Here is a 19,555-nt window from a genome sequence, read left to right on the forward strand (position 1 = left end):
TACTTTGGTCTCTACTACTCAGTAGAACATTTCAACAAATAAATTTTCAAAATATTTCCATACTCCTACACACAGATTATGTACACATTTGTATTTTCATTGTTCAACAACATTCCTTCAACACACTTAATTCTTCTATTGCATTATATGTATAAGTTTTGTAGTTGCCAGCAATAATAAACATTTAAACATTTATACATACATTCGTCATTTATTAATTATTTAGAAAATTAATTTCATTTCATGTTCGCAACAACATTGTATTTTGTTCGTACTAAAAACGCCCCTTAAAAAAGCAGCGTAAAGTTCATTATCTCCACATGCCAGGATTTATTTATTTGTTTGTATGTGTTTGGAAACACCTCTTAAAAACTGGATTTGGAAATATAAAGTATTTGAAAATGTTGTTAGAGATTTTCACTACATGATATTGAGTAAAACATACATTATAATGGTGTGACCTATGACCCTTAATAAGGAACTACTGTTTAATGGATGTTTTAAATTTGTGCAAAAAAAAAATAAATAAGTTGTAAAAATTTTGTTTTAAATATGACTGCAGATTATTGTAAAAATATACATTTTAATGGTGTGACCTATGACCCTCAATAAGGAACTACTTTTTAATGGATGTTTTAAATTTGTGCAAAAAAAAATAAGTTGTAAAAATTTTGTTTTAAATATGACTGCAGATTATTGTAAATAAGACTGCAATCTAATTCATGAGTTTGGCTTAAACTATAGACTGCATAACTTAAAAATGCGGGGTTTTTAAAATTTTTTGTTTTTATTTTGAAACATTTGTATGACCTTTTTCCAAACGAACTGCTTACCTTTTGAGACCAAGAACGAATCAAGCCAATATCGGATACTCTGTTCCAATGTTAAGCGTATCAAAGAGAGAGCGTTCTGCATCGATCAAAGCAAATAGTAGTCGGACGGGGCATGGTCTGGACTATAAAGCGGTTGAGGCAAAACTTCCCAAGCACTTCATTCTAACTAGTTATTAATAGGTATTGCAATATGTGACCGAATATAACGGCTTCATGTCTGGCCGCATATTCTGGGCGTTTTTTGGCCAATGTTCGCATTTCTATTTCTGGAGACTTCTAATTGTGGCCAGTGTTGTATACCGGTCGATTAACGGCAGTTAACATAACTGTGGACATTATTAACATAGCTGTGTAACATACAACATTGAATGAAAGCTGTAAGTTGATCATTGTAGAAATAGAACTTTCATGAAGCTACTGGAATGAAGATGGCGCTGTGTACAAATAGTGGCAGCAGTTGCATTCGGTAGTCAGTTTATTATAGGCGCTGTTAGAGTTAACATCAACAACAACTGCATCCTTGTACATTATAAAGTGTAATTTAAGTGTGTGTATTATTTTGAATTATACACGAGTATTTGTATAATAGGTCTTTATTTTTAGTGACTATTTAAGCTGTTGTTGTGTAAAATTTTAATAAAGAGTTGTTACAATTTTAAACTAGTTACTAAACTGCTTTTATTTGCAATCAAAAGTATCCGGCTTATTTAAAGGAAATAATGTACCTTTTTTAAAAGGTAAAAACGTTACAATATTCTATTGACTATTGATATTTCCTGTAGTTTGAATACGATTGTGGTTTAAATTAGTACATGATAAGAACCACAAACGTATCTTAAATTATATTAGGATAAGATCATGATTGTGGCTTAAATTTGAATAGAATAGGGGCATCGATGGTGTCGTAAACTAGATTCATGACTGTGTCTTAAACACCTCTGTGGCTTAAGTTTTACAAAATTAAGGGCCACGATTATGGTTTAAATTTGACTAGAATAAGATCCTCAATTGTGTCTTAGTCTGGTTTTATGTGGCTTTAATTTGACTAGAATAAGGGCACCGATTATGTCTTAACCTAGGCTATAATAAGGGCCACGATTGTAGTTTAAATTAGAACTTCATTAGAACCACAATCTTCTTAAATTAGACCAGGATGAGGCCGTGAATGTGTCTTAGATTTGACTAGAATAAGTAGAATAGTTTTGCTTTAGTTTAGGTAGGTGTATGTATTGTTACGAATTTGTATTAGCTATTTGAATTTAACAGTTTGTAATGATTTCCTGTAACATTCATTATGTTTATAGCACGCAGTTGTGAGCATTGTTTGTAAGTGTGGCATCATTAAATGATTAAGCAGCTAACATTTACATTGAAGCTGCCAAAAGCTTCTAAAATTCGAATATTCTAGTTTTGTCCGTACATAAAGCTACTCGAAGGAAGATGGCGCTATATATAAATAGTGGCTGCGGTTGCAGTAGTTAAAGAGTTAATTTTAAACTACTAAACTGCTTTTATTTGCAATCAAATGTATCCGGTTTATTGAAAGGAAATAAACCACAGTTTTTAAAAGGTAAAAACGTAACAATATTCAATATTATGGCTTAGATAATATCCACGATTCACAGTGGCTCATTTTCGTTTTTCATCGGCCAAAACTCTGTAACTTTTGAACCGATAGAGATATTTTAGAATTTTTTTTTTGGTGGACAGATAACTTCTTGAATTTTTCTCCAGTTTTAATTTCATTAAAATCCGTTTAGCAGTTGTTGCGCAATTTAAGGTTAAAGTTGAACTTTTAATTTTTTATAGCATTTAGTATGATTTTTTGTTTTTTGAATCTGCTATACTTATTAAAAAAGTTATCAGCAGATAAAAACAAGTAAGGAAGTATGTTCGGCCAAGCTCGACTATATAATACCTACACTATTATTTATTTTCGTGAATGATTTTCGGAAGCGGGTCTTATATGGGAGCTATGACTAATTATGGACCTATCGCCATGAAATTAGGTAGTGTGATTTATGTCTATATGGAAGTTATTTCTATTGAATTTAGTGTTTATACCAACATTTTTAAGAGATTTATGCTCGTTAAAGTGATTTTCGGAAGCGGGTCTTATATATGAGCTATAACTAATAATGGACCGATCATCATAAAATTAGGTGACATTAATTCAGTTTATATAAAACTTATTTGGAGCAAAATTTGTGTAGATGCATATATAAATTAACCATTTACGACCGATAAAGTATAACTTCGGTTGAACATTTGTATGGGTGCTAGGTGAAATAGTGGATCGATTTCAGTAATTTTCAATAGACTTCGTCCTCGGGCCGAAAAAAATTTATGTACCAAATTTTATCGCAATATCTTCAAAATTGCGACTTGTACTTTGCGCCAGTCATATGAACAAATAAAATAAAAATAGAAAAAAAATTTGGGAGTAATTTCATTCAAATGAAAAAAGTGTTCAACAAACAGGTCAACAAGTATATATAGGCTTAAAGAGGACACTTTGGACTTTCTCCTGGTTGTAAAATTTGTTTAACCCCTTTTGACCCTAAGCACTTTTACTCCACTGAAATTCAAATTTGGCTAAAATATAGTACCTGAGAAAAAAAATTAATAACACATCACGTATAAACGGTACAATGACAAATCATATCAGCTCTTAAAGACTATTATCCTACCAACATAACAAAAGAAAAATCATCCAATTATCTATAATAGTTTGCGAGTAATGATAATTTACAAAAATCACATTTTTATAAAATGACATACAATATTTGACTTTAACTGCATGCCACGCACACAATTGACAATATTTTTATATAATTTTTTGGCTACCTTAGTTTCAATGTGTTTACTATTGACTGGCATTCAAATTTTTTAAATCGGAGTTAACAAAAAGTTGGACTTTTGGCCGATGAAATTGAGATATGAGCCACTGATTGTGGTTTAAATTAGAACATGATAAGAACCACAAACGTCTTTTAAATTAGATCAGGATTAGGCCATGATTGCGACTTTAAATAGACTAGAATAAGAGCCAGGCAAGACTAAAAAAACACTTTACAATTATGCCTTAACCTAGACTACAAATAAAATTATTATCTCTTAAATTATACTACAATATTTCATATTTTAATCTTGATCCATTTTAATCATTAAATTAATACTAAACATACAAAATAATAATAAATGTTACCTTTTTAATAATTTATTTTTAGGACTTTATACCAAGACTCGGTGGAATGGGCTTGTGTGTAGTAAATTTAATGGATGACATGCATGAATACGTACGAGGACTATTTTTACTTATGTAAGTAAAAATTCACAAACCAAAAAAAATTATTCTACTTAGTCTCTAAAATGTTTTATTTAATAAAGTTACTTACTTCATTATATTAACTGAATTTTTTTTTCATTTAAAAAAATTTCTTTAAAAAAATCTTAGGTATTGTGCTCCCACCGTATTGTTGGCTTATTTATACATACGAACCTCACAAGAATTGCGACCACCGGAAGAGCCATTGGCCGTTATGCTGTATGAACATCGCGTTGACATTAGGATGAGGCAACGGTAAGTTTCTTTTAGTTCTTTTGGTTTATAAGTAAAAAAATGTTAAATACAAAACTTAGTTAGAATAACAATAGAGCGCGCGCACAACACAATGTTTAACAAACAGCTACAATAAAAGACAAGTAAGAAATTAAATAAATGTAACAAGAGCGATATCAAAAAAAAGTAAAAAAAATAAAATGTTTTATTTTTTTTTTCAAATGCCTGCCTGCACTATTGTCAGTTGACGACATTAAAGACGACAAAACACAGTGAACAAGAACAAAAGCTTGAAAGAGAAAAAATTAAATAAAATTAAAAGTCATGGAGATAAATTCCAGGGTGGAAATGAACATCTGTCATTTGTTTTACAGCATTGTTTTAATTCAATTCAATATAATGTTAATTTAAACATAAATGTAAGGAATTTTATTTATTCTTAAGAAAATAAGACAGAATTGAATTATTACTTGTAATAGAGTCAACTTAATAACTGCAGAGGTTCTGGTTCACTAATATGACAACGATTATGACTTAAATTTTATTTGGAAAAGGGCCACAATTGGCTAGAATAAGACTAGATTAATTTCCACTATTGTGGCTTAAATTTGCTTAAAATAGGGACCACGATTTTGTCTTTGCTTAGACAATTGTAAGGGAAATAATTGTGTCTTGACTTAGACTTTAATAAATTTGACTAAAATATGATTGCGTCTTAACTTAGACTATAATAAGGGCAAGAATTGGGTCCTAAACTAAACTGGTTTATATTGGTATAAGAGCCATGACTGTGGCTTAAATTTTCCTAAAATAAGGGTCACAATTTTGTCTTAGCTTAGACTATTGTAAGGGCCACAACTGTGTCTTGACTTAGACTATAATAATGGCCACGAATTTGTCTAGAATATGGGCTACGATTATGACTTAACTTAGACTATAACAAGATCCACGATTGTGGCCTAAATTTGCCTAAAATAACTTAGACTATTGTAAGGGTCATAATTGTGGCTTAAATTTGTTTAGAACAAGGTCCTACATTGTGGCTTAAATGCAACTAGAATAAAGGCATCGAGGGTGTCTTAAAGTAGATCCATGACTGTGTCTTAAATTTGACTAGAATAAGGGCCATAATTGTGATTTAAATTCGACTAGAATAAGGGCCACGATTATGGCTTAAATTTGCCTAAAATAAGAGCCACGATATTGTCTTAGCTTAGACACAAATGTGTCTTGGCTTAGACTATAATAACGACGACACTTGTGACTTAAATTTTACTAATAACTGTAATAACGGACACGAATTTGACTAGAATATGGGCTACGATTGTGTCATACTTAGGCTATAATAAGGTGCACGATTGTAGCTTAAAATTATCTAAAATAAGGGCCCCAATTTTGTCTTAGCTTTGTATGTTGTAAGGGCTGCAATTTAGTCTTGACTTAGGACAATTTTGTCTTAGCTTAGCCTATTGTAAGGGCCATGTTTGTGGCATAAATTTATCTAGAACAAGGTCCTGCATTGTGCCTGAAATTTGACTAGAATAAAATCCTCAATTGTGTCTTAAACTAGTCTGGTATAAGATCCATAAATGTGGCTTTAATTTGACTAGAACAAGGGCAACGATTATGTCCTAACTTAGGCTGTAATAAGGGTTATGATTGTGGCTTAACTTGAACTATAATTAAAGCCTCGATTGTGGCTTAAATTTACTTAGAATAAGGATTTCGATAGTGTCTTAAACTAGACTGGTACAAGATCCATGATTGTGTTTTAAATTTGACTTGAATAAGTGTCACGGTTTTCCTCTCGTTTAGGTAGGTGTAGGTATTGTTACAAATTTGCATTAGCGAAAAGTTTTGTCTATTAAGAACTTTCATGAATCTTCCCGAAGGAAGATGGCGCTGTGTATAAATAGTGGATGCGGTTACAGTTAGTTAGTTTGTCATAGGCGCTGCTAGAGTTAACATCAACTGCATTCCTATAAATTATAAAGTATAATTTAAGTGTGTGTGTAGGGTTTTTATCCCGGGAATTCCCAGGACAAATTTCCCGGGAATTTTGCAAATTTTTCACTACCCGATACCCGAAACTCGAAACGATACTGACAAAACTACAAAGAAAACATTTTAGAACTCACAAAAAAATGTGAAAAGTTTTTTTTACAGTCTTTCATTTATATCTCGGCAATATTAGACCGATCATTACTATTATTTATTTGGGCTTTTTCGAATGAACATTTAAAATGACATATGGAAAACTGCACGATCTAGAAATAAAGGTGACTAATCTTCAATGCCAAGATGTACCGGTGCGAATTATTCCAGAAACTTCTAGTAGAACAAAGGCCCCTACTTTTGATGGTATTTTCAAGTATAGAATGCATTTTGACCTTGAAAGGAAACACAGCAACAGTACTTGTTTTTTTATTAAAAGCTGAATAAAACTGAATGAAGAAACAACATTTTAACTCAATTTGTAGTAGATTTGAATCAACAAAAATTTAATCATTCAAAGTTTGAATAAATTCTGTTATTAATTAACTGCAAAATTAATTAAATTTAAATGAAGCTAAAGAATTAGATACTGGGAATGGATTTATGGAATGAAAGGCTGGCATTTTTTAATTACGCGTTAAGATTTTAGTAAATTTAACTCAAATTTAATTAATTAATACGAAGCTCTTTATATAATGATTATAACACTGAGTTTTTATATGAAATTTTGCTATAATATTCTTAATTTTCAGTATTATTATATATTTCGGGAATAGCAGGGTAACCGGGAATTTAGAAACAAATTTTCCCGATTCCTGGGAATCAAAAAGGGTCAGGAAATTAAAAACCCTATGTGTGTGTCTTTATTAAAAAACACATAGTGACTATTTAAACTATTGTTGTGTAAATTTAAATAAAATAGAGTTGTTACAATTTAGTGCTTTTATTTGCAATCAAAAGTAACCGGTTTATTTAAAGGAAATAAACCACCATTTTTAAAAGATAAAAAAGTAACAGTATCCACCATTGCTCCTTAAATTAGTTAGAATAACAACAAAATCTTAAACTTAAATTTAAATTAAATTTTAACAAACCTAAAGACATTATAAATTTGCGACTATCCAATGATTATTTGTGTCTATTCAATCAAATCATTAAATAACTTCATATAATTTCCCCATTTTACTTTATCTACCAACATTTAAAAACGTTACCATAGAGCCTCAACATTTTTCTAGTTCAATGACCTTTAAATAACTTTAAAATCTAAGGAAACAAACATGTTGTCATAACAATTGTTTTTCAAATTCCCCTATCAGAATAGAACGAAAAACTAAATAAACTTTCTTTATAGCATAAATATTTAAAACAATTCAAAACTAAGTACTTAATAGAAAACAGAATGTTTGCTAATGATGGTTAAGTACTTTAAGTATTTATTAAGTTTAATTAATTGAAAAATTTGTTTAAGTGTTTCCGGTAGTAACTTAAATTGTATATCAATTATGCAAATAATTGGCTTAATAAATGATATCTTTAAATAACCCTAAATAAGCCTCAGGGAAAATGTATTTTTAAATATTACAGAAATTTATTTATCCTTAATAGAAAGACAAATAGTTATGACAGATAATTTAAAAATAATGGTTATTTGTTTATAATTAATTTGTTTTTGGGGATAAACAGCAGAATAATTTTTTTGAGAACTAGTTATAATTCAAACCCTAGGGTTCGTAAACTGAAGATTAAATCCTTTTAGGCATGATAGGGCATGACACAAAATAGAATTTTTAGAAATTCTTAAGAAAAAATAATACAAATTTTATTTAGCTTTTACAACTGAACTCTTTTTGTTTGTTATCAATCGTTTAGAAATATCTATTTGTGAAAATTAAATATATTTATTTAGTCATTTTCTATAAGGCACACATGCAATAAATAAACAAAAAAGAAACACAATAATCTATTTTAAAATTCATACTAGCAAATGTTCATTGTTTTGTGGATTTTGTTGCCTACATTTAGGCAATTTTTTAAAAAGGAAAAGCATAGTATTATTGTGCCTGTATTATTTACTTAACCATTTAAATTGTACAAAATAAAACCCAAAGGTTAATTAAGAAAATTATATTTTTAGAAACTTTTTAAACCTACAATAACAAAAAGCATTTTACAAAAGCACATAGCAGTCTTTTTTTAGCATATTTTTGGGGTTTCTTTTATCAAATTTGTATTTAAATCAAATTATATGTATTTAATTACCACAAATTATAGGATTTGTCAGGATATTTTTGAAAATTTCACAAAACAAAGGTAAACTGCTACACATGCAGATACACATATGTACGTACGTTTCTAAATCCTATATAAAATATATCTTAAGGTATTACAAACATGAATTGTTTCCTTGTTTATATTTTTAGCTTTTTATTATCCTTTAAACTAATGCCTTAATTATGGTTTCTAATTACCCAGGATTTTCTGTAGTATTTGATAACATTTTAAAAAGGTTGCCATTTATAAAATCAAGCTTTTAGGATTTAGAAAAAGCTGACATCTTTTACAGCATACCTTTAGGAATTTTGTAGGCTCCTTTACATCCCATGTTGTGAATAAGTTTAGAGAGTGAGCTCTTTTTAGTTACGAAATGGAATTAGTGCTCTCTTTTTGTTCTGTCTATTCTAAATTAAATGCCAAAGGCCTTATTCATAATCTATTTTTAAATTTATTACAGACTTTCCATACAAAATTTGTTTTATAAACCTTTTATAAAATTAAAAATTGATTATGAATTGATCTGAATAATTTTATTCAGAAAGGGATGTCACTTAACCTGGATATAGTCGTGATTCAACAGCAATGCATCAATTCATGAATTTCATAAATTCCTCCAAAGAACAAAATTTTATAACATATACAAATACGTAAGAGTTTTATTTTCGGCTGTGCCGAATCTTGTTTACCCACAGACAGACAACCTTGAATGGGTGACAATCCACACTAAATGGTACTTTTTCTGTCTTCTGATGGTATTTATACCCTACACCACCATAGTGGGGAGGGTATTATGCGTTTGTGCAGATGTTTGTAACGCCCAAAAATATTAGTCTAACACCCACCTTAAAGTATACCGATCGACTTAGAATCACTTTCTGAGTCGATTAAGCGATGTCCGTCCGTCTGGTCGGCTGGCTGGCTGTCCATGTAAACCTTGTGCGCAGAGTACAGGTAGCAATTTTGAAGATATTTCGATGAAATTTGATACATATTATTTTTTCGTCTCAAGGACGAAGCCTATTGAAACTGGCTGAAATCGGTCCATTAGTTCACCTAGCCCCCATACAAATGTCCTCCTGAAATTGGACTTTATCGGTCATAAATGTTTAATTTATATATGTATCTCCACAAATTCCGCTCCAAATAATTTTTATACACACAAAATTCATGTCACCAAATTTTGTTACGATCGGTCCATAATTAGTCATAGCTCCCATATATACCCGCTTCCGAAAATCACTTTAACGTGCATAAATCGCTTAAGAATGTTGGTAAACACACAAAATTCAACATAGTTAACTTTAATATAGACATAAATCACACCTAATTTCATGGTGATCGGTCCATAATTGGTCATAGCCCCATATAAGGCCCATTTCCGAAAATCACTCAAAAATATAAATTATTGAAATTTTAAAAGACAAATTATTTTGCTATTTTACTTAGTGTAGGGTATTATATGGTCGGGTTTGACCGACCATACTTTCTTACTTGTTTTTATTTTTTTTTAAACAAATCTAAAATTAAAATCAATTAATTTTGATTATTTTGAAAATCCAAACAGAACAGATGCTTTTGTTTTAGTTGCGTAACCTGTGGCCAATGCCTATATTTTTGATTCGAAGTTACTTTTCATAGCACTGTTAATTGTTTCTGATTTCAAAAGTGTTAAAAGAAACATTTGGTCGATTCACAAGGTCTCCTATCATGTCATATTGCCGTAATGTTCTAATATTTGGCAATGGTTTGAAAATGTTGTTATTACCTTTGAAGCAAAAAATTTCCAAAAATAATACTACTCTGTGTTTATTGTTTTATCGTAACCAACCAGCAGAGACCTGCGCCGAACGCCTAAAGCTACGTTTCCGCATACACCGTAATTGGCACCGAAAAAAAATTAGTTTCAGATATCGGCAACGAAAATTGTGAACGAAACGGCACCGAACAGTAACGAAAAACCATTTGTCATTTGGGGCCGAAACGAAAACAACTTCAAGTATGTTATTTTCGGTGCTATAGGAACGAGATTATTTTGATTATTTTTTTTTTATTTCAAATTTAAAGAAAATCAAAATGATTAAAAAAAATAAATTTTCTTTATTGGAAGGGGAAAAAATAATAGATTTTGTCAAAAATTATGAAATTCTATTTAAAGTGCGACATCCAATATTAAAAAATTTATTTCTTTTCTGTTTTATGCCGCAACGCACCCAACTGAAACGAAAACTATTCAGAAACGAGACGGTGACGAACACCAACATTTTCTAGTTTCAGTTTTCTTTATCGGCGCCGATTACGGTGTATGCGGAAACCCAGCTTAAGAGTCGGTTAAGCCGAGACGCCGAGTTGTGAAATATTATAACATAATGATAATATGACATTATAGGATAGCTTGTGAATCGACCAATTATATTTATAATTCAGAGTATATTTTGAAGCATATATTTTCTTCCTATCATACTTTTGGAACATATTATTATGAATACACAATTGCTGAATTCATAAAACCCCTTGTATCATTGTATCGAGTGTATTATTGAATTCAAATACAAGAGTGTAAGCTTGTTGTTGGAAATTTTCATACACAAATTAAATACACTTATACACTTTTATTTTGTATGTTTTGTTTACAGCTATAAATTTATCTGAGCACACATAGTACCAGTATATGTGAGAGAGTAATTTGAAAAAAATGAGAGTCGGTCTACTTGTTATACGTACTACACTTTCAAAAACATTCATACAATATACAATGGGTGTTCACAAACTAATAAACAAAAATTGTATTTAATACAAGATACACGATACAAATTGTTGTGAATTCAGTAAATGTTTAGCACACAATTCAATGATTTTAAGATGATTAAATTATTACCAAACATTTGCTGTACCAAGTAACAGTGTTGTGCCAAATTTTATAGCAAACACTAAAAAATATGTTTAAAATTTAAAATTTTTTTTTGGAGAATGATGTTTTCTGATGAAAATAAAAAATCGAATTCCCTATTAGGACTCTAATACACATACAATAGCAAAATAATTTTGTATAACTTGCAAATGGAATAACAAACTACTGCTAATGAATGTTATTAAAAAAGTTTGTTATGAAATTTTCGTTTCAAATTATTATAAACTGTTTAAATTACATTTATTTGAATGTTTATTGCTTTAAAAGTTATTCCGTCTCTTTACCTCATATACTTAAACTAATTCTTAGCATACTTTTAGGCTCCTAAAATAAATTAAATTCAGAGCCTACATTAAGTTAACATATTTGAAACAAGCTTTTAAAAAAACTTTGGAAACTCATCTGCATTATTGTTTATTTCCTAAATAGAAACATCTGTTTCTTAAGTGACTTTAATAATAACAATAATAAACAGACTTAATGACTTTGCGGATTTAGTTTAGTGTTGGAAGATTATTGACAACTTAATTCAATTGGCTAAAACGGTCATAGACCAAAACAGCAACAGCAAACACTTTTAAACCACATTTACACAAATTTACCACACAAAAACATTTACTTCAACTTTGCAACACTCAACAACAAATTTATGTTTTTCTTTGCAGCAACTCATCGGCTTCCTCAGTAGATCGTTCGTACAGTGGTGCCACCACTGCTACAATAGGAGGAGCTGGCGGTGGTGGAGGAGGTAGTGTACTCAATAGTCATAGCACTTGTATGGCTCCCTATTCTACCGGCACTGCCACAAGGTCATATGACTTGTACAGTGCTGAATGGGATGTTAATCGTGAGAAACGTAATCAACGTAATTTTGGCAGCATGGCTGCTGCTCAGGTTGTTTGCCTATGTCCTTTAATGATACTACGCTTCGCCCGTCTCTCCATTGAGGAAACGTACGAGAATCAAAGACATTTCGACTTTACCTACTTGATGTTTGTATGGATTGCCTTTTTGCCCACAGTCATATTTCCCTGTATCTATGCTTCACAAATATTGCCAAGGTAAGTTTTAGTAGAGTAAGCAGCAGCATAATTTGTGCTAAATTCATTTTTAGCTTTTTTTTGCTCAATTTTCATTAATAAATTATATTAAATAGCTGAATTATAGTAATTATTTAAATAAGAGTGGGGAAGGAGGTGAAAGTAGAAAGAAGAAATGTTGGTGTTATTTGTTTGTGGGCCAACAAAGTAGAACTTTAGTGTCAACAAAGTTGTAGTAATAAAAATATTTTGGATTTTTTTTTAACACAAATTTAATTACAATGATGAACAATTTTTGTATAAATATTTTTTTCTACCAAAATAAACAATGGCAGTGTAAAACTTTGTGTTAATTTCTTAAGAAATATGAATTTGTTGGAAAGTTCTGCCAAGTTTTCTAAGGTTTATTAACAAAATTTTTCGTTAGAAAAATATCTTACAATAATGAAATTAAAATTTCCAGGAATAACCAGTCATAATGGACAGTCACTAATGTAACTGCTTAATTTTATTAAATAAAGGGTGTTTATTTTAGAGGTGAAGAACATTAAATTGTCAAAAATTCCTTCTTTTCATTTTGAAAACCCAAACGAAAAACAACACATCTGAATACAGTTTCCCTAACTTGTATTGAAATATATAAATATAGTTAACTCCACCTCTATCCTCCTAACCACCAGTAACACGAAGTCTGATCATGTTTTAATAAATAGTTATACTGAAAGTTTTCATATAAAAATTATTTTAACCGACAGTATAACTATTAGTTAAGGCATAACCAGACTTCACTAGACCTTTCAATTAACCCCATATTATCCCAGTGGAAGCTACTCCATGAAACTATTAAAAACTCGCCATATAGCAAAAGTTTGTAATCACATTTCAAACTTTATTCCCAAAGCAAAAGACTTAACAAAATTTTGCACTGACTTAAAATGTCTGCAACAAATTATAAAATTCCACATAAATCCATTATATTTACATTTAAAATGTTTTTTTTTTTAATGAAAAACAAAAACACAAATATTTTAGACTTTATCATTATGTGCTTAAAAGAACTTTCGCAAAAAAGGATTTTCTAGATAAAATCTGTCATAAATAAAGTATTCAAATTTTATAATCCCTAAATTTTACACTTTTCTTTCTTTTCTCTCTATCACACATACACAACCAAGTAAACTTTACTCCAACTTAGCACTTAAGTAAAGAGAGAGTTTCCAGGAATTATTTGTAATAAATTTAACTTTCAACTCCATATTATATAAATACATATATATGTACATAGTTTTAAAGACCCAGCAGTTCTAGAAGGCAGTCCAGAACTAGTGATTTTACCCATCATTTAGGGTGGGAACTAGTTACTTCAATAGCTACGTTACTAGTTATTTTAACACGTGGCATGTCCTAAGCAGGGGGTCAATTGACCCTTTTTGATTACAATGAGACTGTCTAATAGCTGGTCCAAAGTTGGCAACGCATTGGATTCACATACTAGTTACATAGCTTCAGTTACCTTACTAGCAATCTAACCAGTTATTTCAACATATACGGTAGCTAATTGACCTCAAATAGTAAGCTAAAAAAGTTTGAAGTGACTACGCTCCAGATTACTTATAAACACTTAAGTGGCAATTGTCTTACCACTAGATTACCTGGGATGTATAAAATAACTAATTGTCTTCTATCTTCATTACAAAAAGCACATACGTATCAAATGACCCAAAATATATAAATTGGAGTCAGCCAAGTGTATCCCTTAAAGACAGTAATTGTCACAAATGTCTTAGACAATTACTAGGGATACATTGACTATTTGCTTAACAGCTGGGGAGTGAAAAAACTTATACATGTAACTTATACATGTTTATCGTGCCTGATATCACAAATGATTGGCTTCTTCTGCCAAAACTGTAAATAGCTTGACATTATCTCGTCCATCAACAACATAAAAATCTTAGCCCGAAAGTTGTGAAAAGTCTGCCAGTAATTAAGTTTCATTATCCATTACACAACATTTTTTAATACAATTTGACCTCAATATTTTCATTTGATCTTTTGTTTCCTTATCGAGATCTGGAACTTTCTGAACTTTATACGACATCAAGTTAGCATTAGCATTGGCTCTGGGCACAAAAGAATCTGAGCATTTGACTCTAAGAGCTGCTTTTTCTTCCTGAACAATGGTTTCGTTCAATGTTTCAGTTTTCCTGATACTGTTCAATGGCTTTTGAAACAGTACACAGTGGGGCAGAATAATTTTTTTTTGGAAATAAATCTGGCACTTCAAAACGTATAGTCCGAACAGGTTAAAATTTTGACGTGGTCGTTGCCAAGAAGTATTCGAGTTTAAGTTATTAAAATGGACCCTACAAATTATGCAGGGGTGGCGCTATAGGGGCTCAAAGTAGGGTACCTTCGACATGTAAAATTTTTAAACACGTGGTATTTTTTTGTTTCTAATCCGATTTCAAAGATTTTTATACTTTTGGAAAGCGCTTGGCTAGGTCTTTATCTCTTATAATTTCCGAGTTATAGGCATTTTAAAATTAAATATTTTAAATTTTGTGATACCTTGGTTAATTTTGGACCAAATGGACTCAATTTTTTTTATTAGTTAGACAACTAAATTCCCAATAATATACAAACGATTTCAGAGCAATATCAAATATGGATCCAAAAATAAACGATTTTCAATTTAAAAATTAAAAAATAGTAGATTCTTGCTTTTTTTTTGTGCGAAAAGGTGACTTAACTCTTTTTTTTTTATTAAAAAAACAAACTTTCTTTAAGAATATATAACAATTTTATGTTTTCTGTAAGGTATTTTTACGTAGAATATTCTGGTATAAAAACCATATCCTAGTTTTCTAATACATCAGAACTACGACCTTCGAAATTTGACCTATTTTTTATCAAAATTTCAAATTTGGTCCACATGTTCTACAATCCCAAAGCTGGAATCAGAAAACGTAAAGCAATTTTGGAAACCTTGATGTATTCCCTATTTATCCCCAAAGAATTTTCCCAGCCGCAAAGGAAATGTGGACTCTATGAGGAAAATTGTTTTGGGATTCGCTTTGACCTTTTGACAAGTTTTTTTCCACTTTGTTATTGGAATGATAAATTGCGAGTTTTGTTAATAAATGACGATTTTTTTAATTAATTGAGTTTCTAAAACTATAATTTGTATAAAAATTTTAATATTATTGCAAATATTAGGAACAATTTAATCCAAATATGTTTGATTTTGATTTGTTAACTTTTGGCCTTATAAGTCAATATCTTAATTAGATGCAAAACTATGGCACTTTAAAACTATATTCTTCAAAATATTGCACTTTTTCATAATAAATTTTTTTTTATAAATTTTCTTAATATTTTATTTAACAACAATCTGACTTAGTCAGATTAAAAAATGCGCCAATGTAGCATTTGTACGGTCCATTTTAAAATAACGTTAACTCGACTACTCCTTGCCTACATCTACCTCAAATTTTATAGCAATTCAGATATAGATAAAAAATTGGTAAAAAATCAAAGTTGTCCTTTCAATATATCCGAGCCATTTGTGATCCGATTTTCTCGATTTTAAATATCAAACGAACTCGGTCCATAGCAGGTATATTGATGTATGAAGAGTGTATGTTGGTTATTTGGGGGCTACGGAAAGTTGATTTCAACATACGGACGGACAGGAGGACAGGCGGACATGGCTATATCGACTATATCGCTATTTAAAACGATCCATAATAATATATACTTTGTGGGGTCGCAAATGAAAAATGTAGAAATTACAATTATACATGGTAATAGCTATAAATATATGTATGTATATGATTATCCTAAGGAGTTTGGTATTGAAAATCCACAAATATCGGAATGTATCCAATAAGTTATCGGTATTTTATTGGTATGGGATGTCTAACCAAACCCAAAAGCTATATTACTCGGATTTGTGTTCTTTGAATTACGACACTTTTGCCTCAAAACATCAGCATGACTGGTGAATAGCTATTTACAAGAAAAAACAGCTGGATTTCAATAGTAGGGAAATGCCCCCCATTCTAATGTTATTATTGATTAACCTGCTGGTTTTGTACCAATGACTTTTGACAAAATCGGAGAATGTGGGATTTTGTAAAGGGACTTCAAAAAACCTATTTATATTGTTTATGGAATAATGTATATTTTTGTGGAATAAGAAAATATGTAGAAAGTGTGGGACTCTTACTTTAAAATTCTGCAATAATGAAAACTGGAACACAGTCGACAAGTCCTTGAAAGGCAACAATGAATCTCTACACAAAATGTAAATTAGTTGTGAATGAAACCTCAAAAAAAAAAACACAAACAAGAAATGAAAGTGCCAGGGAATTTAGTTTGGTTGACCATTGTGGTGTCAGTTTCTATTAAAAAACAAAAACCAGGGAAAAGAAAAACGAAAAAATTGTTGAACAGCGTGATAAAATATATTAATTGTGTTGTTTGGTTTTAAAAAAAACAGTGGGTAAGAATAGCAACAAAAATATGATTTAATTTATTTATTAAATTATAAATTAAAATATGCCAACTGATTTTTTATTTTACTCAACAATAAGCAATGTAATTTCAATAGGGAAGAAACAAAAATCGATTTTTTTTATAAAACTAATGACTTTAATATCACTGTTTTGAATTTTCATTAAACTCTTGTCTTAACACCTCCTGCAGGCAAATTATAAGAGTTTGTATAAAGTAGCATCATATTGAGTTGCTGCTTTAAATATTCATTTTATTCTACTTATTTTTACAAACTGCCTTTAGTCATTTATAAAAAATTCTTTATAAAACTTTGTCTGTTTCTTTCTCTTACTCAATATCTTTCAAATATGCTGCTTCTGGTGTCACATCAACTGGATGATTAAAAACAATACAACTACTCCCTCTTGCTACACAGAGAGGAACAGGAACGTCTTCGTGGCTACTTTCGTTTATCCTCAAAACGTTTGTCTAATAAATCCAATATGAAACATACAAAAGGTTGCAATGATGGCCGAAGAGGCGGTGCAGGAACTGGCGGCATTGATACACCCAGTTCTAGGGAGGATTCAATAGAAAAAGATGAAAATACAAATACAACACAAGCGACATCCATCATACTAAATGGTGATGGTTATATGAGTGGCAGCGGTGGTGGAGGTGCTGGTACAGACATAGCAGGAGGTGTTGGCAGTGATACAATGGCTGCTAGAGTGGAAAATAATAAACATGGCAAATACCAGCATCACTCAATGTGTAAAGAAGGTGGCAGTGGCGGTGTTGCAAGAGTACCACCTCCCAGACATGGCAAAGATGGTGGCAAAATGTCCAAGCGTAATGATTCTGTAACTAGTGTGACTAATGACAATGTACACGATGCCAAGAAATACAAACGTAACAAAAATTCTACTGGTAGTCTGGGAGGAGGACCAGGTGGTGGAGGTGGAGCTGGAGGTACAAATTCAAAGCCCACTCAACACCAAAGTGATGTACGCATTAATATTATATCCGATGGCAAAACTAAATCCTCAGCCCAAAGACGTATGCATTCTGTAGATACTGCTATTGGCCGGCCATCATGCTTGGGAGGAGGTCAACGCAAATTAACTTTAGAATCGTTGGATAATCGTTCTTGCTCCAATTTAACATCATCTACGTACTGCAATGGCAACAGCAGCCTGCTGGACGATGGCGACATTAGCAATTTTGGAGATGGTGAGGATTCATCCATAGTGAGTGGCATGATTGTGCAGGCCTCTAGCAATGGCAGCAGCACCGGTTTACCTCCCTACTACGAAAAGAAGCCGAATGGCATGAGTTTGTATTCCAGTGGAGGTATGCGTACCCGCGACATGTCTTTCGATGAATGCAGCTCATTTTCTCGCATGGATTCTTCTAGTACGTTGGCACGTGAAATGGAAATAATGGATTTGTTAGAGCGTGAAAGATCCAGCTTGGACATGCAAGAGTTATTGCAGAGAGAGAAACACAACGAATCGATGAAGAGACGTGATGGAGAACGCCGTAGATTGCCGGACATAGAGAAAATCTGTCAAAAATCTCCGAAACCTAAAATGGATCCCTATTCATATGAAATTTCAAACAATACTTCCATAACATCATTGTCGGCCAAGGTGCCCACCTCTACGGATCCGTTAAGGACAACAGATACCTATAGTTTAAACTCACATCTCAATGAGGATGATGCTTCCCTAAGTTTACCCTACGACAAGGAACCCATACACTCTTCTAAATCCCCCCAAAGAAGTAGTATTGACGAAGAGGTGCCCTCCGATTTCTTTGACAGTTACACACCCGGTGATACCACTGCCATCTTACCATCGTCGGCGCCAGCGGTCAGCAGTGCTGTCCAATACCAGTACTCACGCCGTTTAAGTCGCAAAACCTCCGCACATCACAATCCTGGATCTACAAACTCACATCATCATCACAATCATCGCATGTCGAAACGGGACAGTTTCAATTCGTTGAATAGCAACGATTTAATAGCTGGTGCTTTCGGTGAATTGGATCCAACGCAACCCCTAACGAAAATGTCTGTGATTGAGAATCGGGTGGTAAGACGCAGCGGCAGTGGTAGAACGTCTTCATTTTCTTCTTCGGCCCGAAGTTCTATGAAATCGCGTGATTATGGCCATAGTTCAACGCATTCGGCTCATCCGGAACTGGACTTTAGGGAGAATTTTTTGGCCGATTTGTAAGGGAAGCACAGGTATTAGATTAAATGGGTTATATAACTTAAGGGATGCTTAGCTAAGTTAAGTAATTGAAACATTTAGAGGAATTTTTTTTTATAAGAAACTAAGTATTTAAGTAAATTAAAATTTGATATATCTAATTAGTTAAGGATCAAATCTAAATATTTAATAATGATTTTAAGAGAATCTAGAAAATAAATAAC

At 31.5% G+C, this 19,555-nt stretch overlaps 1 protein-coding gene across 1 annotated transcript in view; it reads left to right on the forward strand.

Moving 5' to 3' along the window:
• The window catches only part of LOC135957917 (uncharacterized), a 76,110-nt gene extending 56,755 nt beyond the window's left edge, over positions 1-19,355 (forward strand). Inside the window, exons 3-6 of the mRNA XM_065508759.1 lie at positions 4,064-4,155; positions 4,291-4,416; positions 12,241-12,636; positions 17,552-19,355. Of these exons, the coding sequence (XP_065364831.1) occupies positions 4,064-4,155; positions 4,291-4,416; positions 12,241-12,636; positions 17,552-19,355 (2,418 nt within the window). The remainder of the gene's footprint in view (positions 1-4,063; positions 4,156-4,290; positions 4,417-12,240; positions 12,637-17,551) is intronic.
• The last annotated feature ends 200 nt before the right edge of the window (positions 19,356-19,555 follow it).

Source organism: Calliphora vicina, chromosome 4 (genome assembly GCF_958450345.1).
Source record: "Calliphora vicina chromosome 4, idCalVici1.1, whole genome shotgun sequence".
NCBI lineage: Eukaryota > Metazoa > Arthropoda > Insecta > Diptera > Calliphoridae > Calliphora > Calliphora vicina.